Below are 1,743 nucleotides of genomic sequence, written 5' to 3'. Positions count from 1 at the left end.
AATTGACTCCACCTCCAGAAAATAATTCCAGAGAATTAAAATTGTGTGCTGCTTTGTGTTTTCTTCACATCATTTGAAAATGTTTACAAAAAGATTCATTTAGGGGTTCAAAAGCAAGCATTTCAGATGTTCCTGCATAGAGGTGCAACTGGAGAGATTTCTAACTGGCCTATTTGGGGCCCCAGCATCAGGTTAAGTAACTGATTACAGAAAAGAGCAAAGTAATTTTCAATAAGTAATCACCATCCCAATTTCAGGAGTTTTTGGTCTCCTTTCTTCCCTTCCCAGATGACAAAGGTGATGACCAGTGGGAATCAGACAAGGGTGACTGAATTCTTCTTCTCTATGTTCCCGCATTTACATGAAGGTGGCCTCTTATTTTTTATCCTCTTGCTTCTCATCTATGGATTTATCATAACTGGAAACCTAATGATATTCATTGTCACCCAGCTGGATGTGGCCTTGCACACCCCCATGTATTTCTTCATCCGTGTCCTCTCTTTCCTGGAAATCTGGTATACCACGACCACCATCCCCAAGATGCTCTCCTGCCTAGTCAGTGAGCAGAAGACCATCTCTCTTGCTGGTTGCCTTCTGCAGATGTACTTCTTTCACTCACTTGGCATCACAGAAGGCTGTGTCCTGACAGCAATGGCTATCGACAGGTACATAGCTATCTGCAACCCCCTCCACTACCCAGCCATTATGACTCCCAAACTCTGTATCCATCTGACAGCTGGATCCTGCCTCTGTGGCTTCCTCCTGGTGCTCCCTGAGATCGCATGGATTGGCACCCTGCCTTTCTGTGGCTCCAATCAGATCCAGCAGATCTTCTGTGACTTCACCCCTGTGCTGAGCTTGACCTGCACAGATACATCCCTGGTGGTCATTGTGGATGCCATCCATGCAGTGGAGATCCTGGCCTCCTTCCTGGTCATTGCCCTATCCTACCTCCGGATCATTGTGGTGATTCTGCAAATGCCCTCAGCTGAAGGCCGCCACAAAGCTTTTTCTACCTGTGCTGCCCACCTTGCTGTGTTTGTGCTGTTTTTTGGCAGCGTGGCTGTCATGTACTTGCGGTTCTCAGCCACCTACTCAGTGTTTTGGGACATAGCAATTGCTGTCACTTTTGTTATCCTTGCTCCCTTCCTCAACCCCATTATCTATAGCCTGAGAAATAAGGATATGAAAGATGCAATTGGGAGGCTCTTCGGCTATCAGAAGAGGGCTGGTGGGGTTGAGAGATAGATCTAGATCTCTCTAGACTGAAAAAACTCTTGGAAGTTCAGCTTTGCACTGTTCCTTATCTTGTTCATGATTATGCTTTTTTTCTATTGTCACAGCTACTTGTTCTATTATTATAAACAAGGATGAAAAACTGCTGCATCCAAGTCATTGGTAGTGATTGCAGAGCTTATTTACATTGATGTAGTTGTGGTAGCTGAAAGCAGTATACATGGGTTTTCCTGCTTTATGGTGCAGGCAGGCTTCTTCCTCACACTCTATTAGCAAGACTCCTGCCCTTGTTTTCTGTGGTCCCAAGTGCTGGTGAGGCCAGAGAGCAGGACTGAAGAAGCATAAAAGACATCATGGTTCTTGATATTGCTGTTAGCTTTTCCCCAATCCTCTTTCCAATGATGAACCCCATGCAGTTCCACATTCCACCTCAATAAACAGTTTCCTGAAACTACAGAGGAAACATCTTCACTTTTAGCTTATTTAATGCACAACTCAATGGCCATG

At 44.9% G+C, this 1,743-nt stretch overlaps 1 protein-coding gene across 1 annotated transcript; it reads left to right on the top strand.

Annotated features, from left to right (window-relative positions):
* The first annotated feature begins 231 nt into the window (after window positions 1–231).
* OR6K6 (olfactory receptor family 6 subfamily K member 6) lies at window positions 232–1,248 on the top strand. Its single transcript, XM_081486794.1, has one exon. It carries the CDS (start codon window positions 289–291, stop codon window positions 1,246–1,248), a length of 960 nt encoding a protein of 319 aa, XP_081342920.1. The 5' UTR covers window positions 232–288.
* The last annotated feature ends 495 nt before the right edge of the window (window positions 1,249–1,743 follow it).

This window comes from Giraffa tippelskirchi, chromosome 5, assembly GCF_054371585.1.
Source record: "Giraffa tippelskirchi isolate mGirTip1 chromosome 5, T2T-mGirTip1v1.2.pri, whole genome shotgun sequence".
NCBI classification, from domain to species: Eukaryota; Metazoa; Chordata; class Mammalia; order Artiodactyla; family Giraffidae; genus Giraffa; species Giraffa tippelskirchi.
The sequence above is the reverse complement of the archived record's forward strand: the minus strand, read 5'-3'. Positions and strand labels throughout refer to the sequence as shown.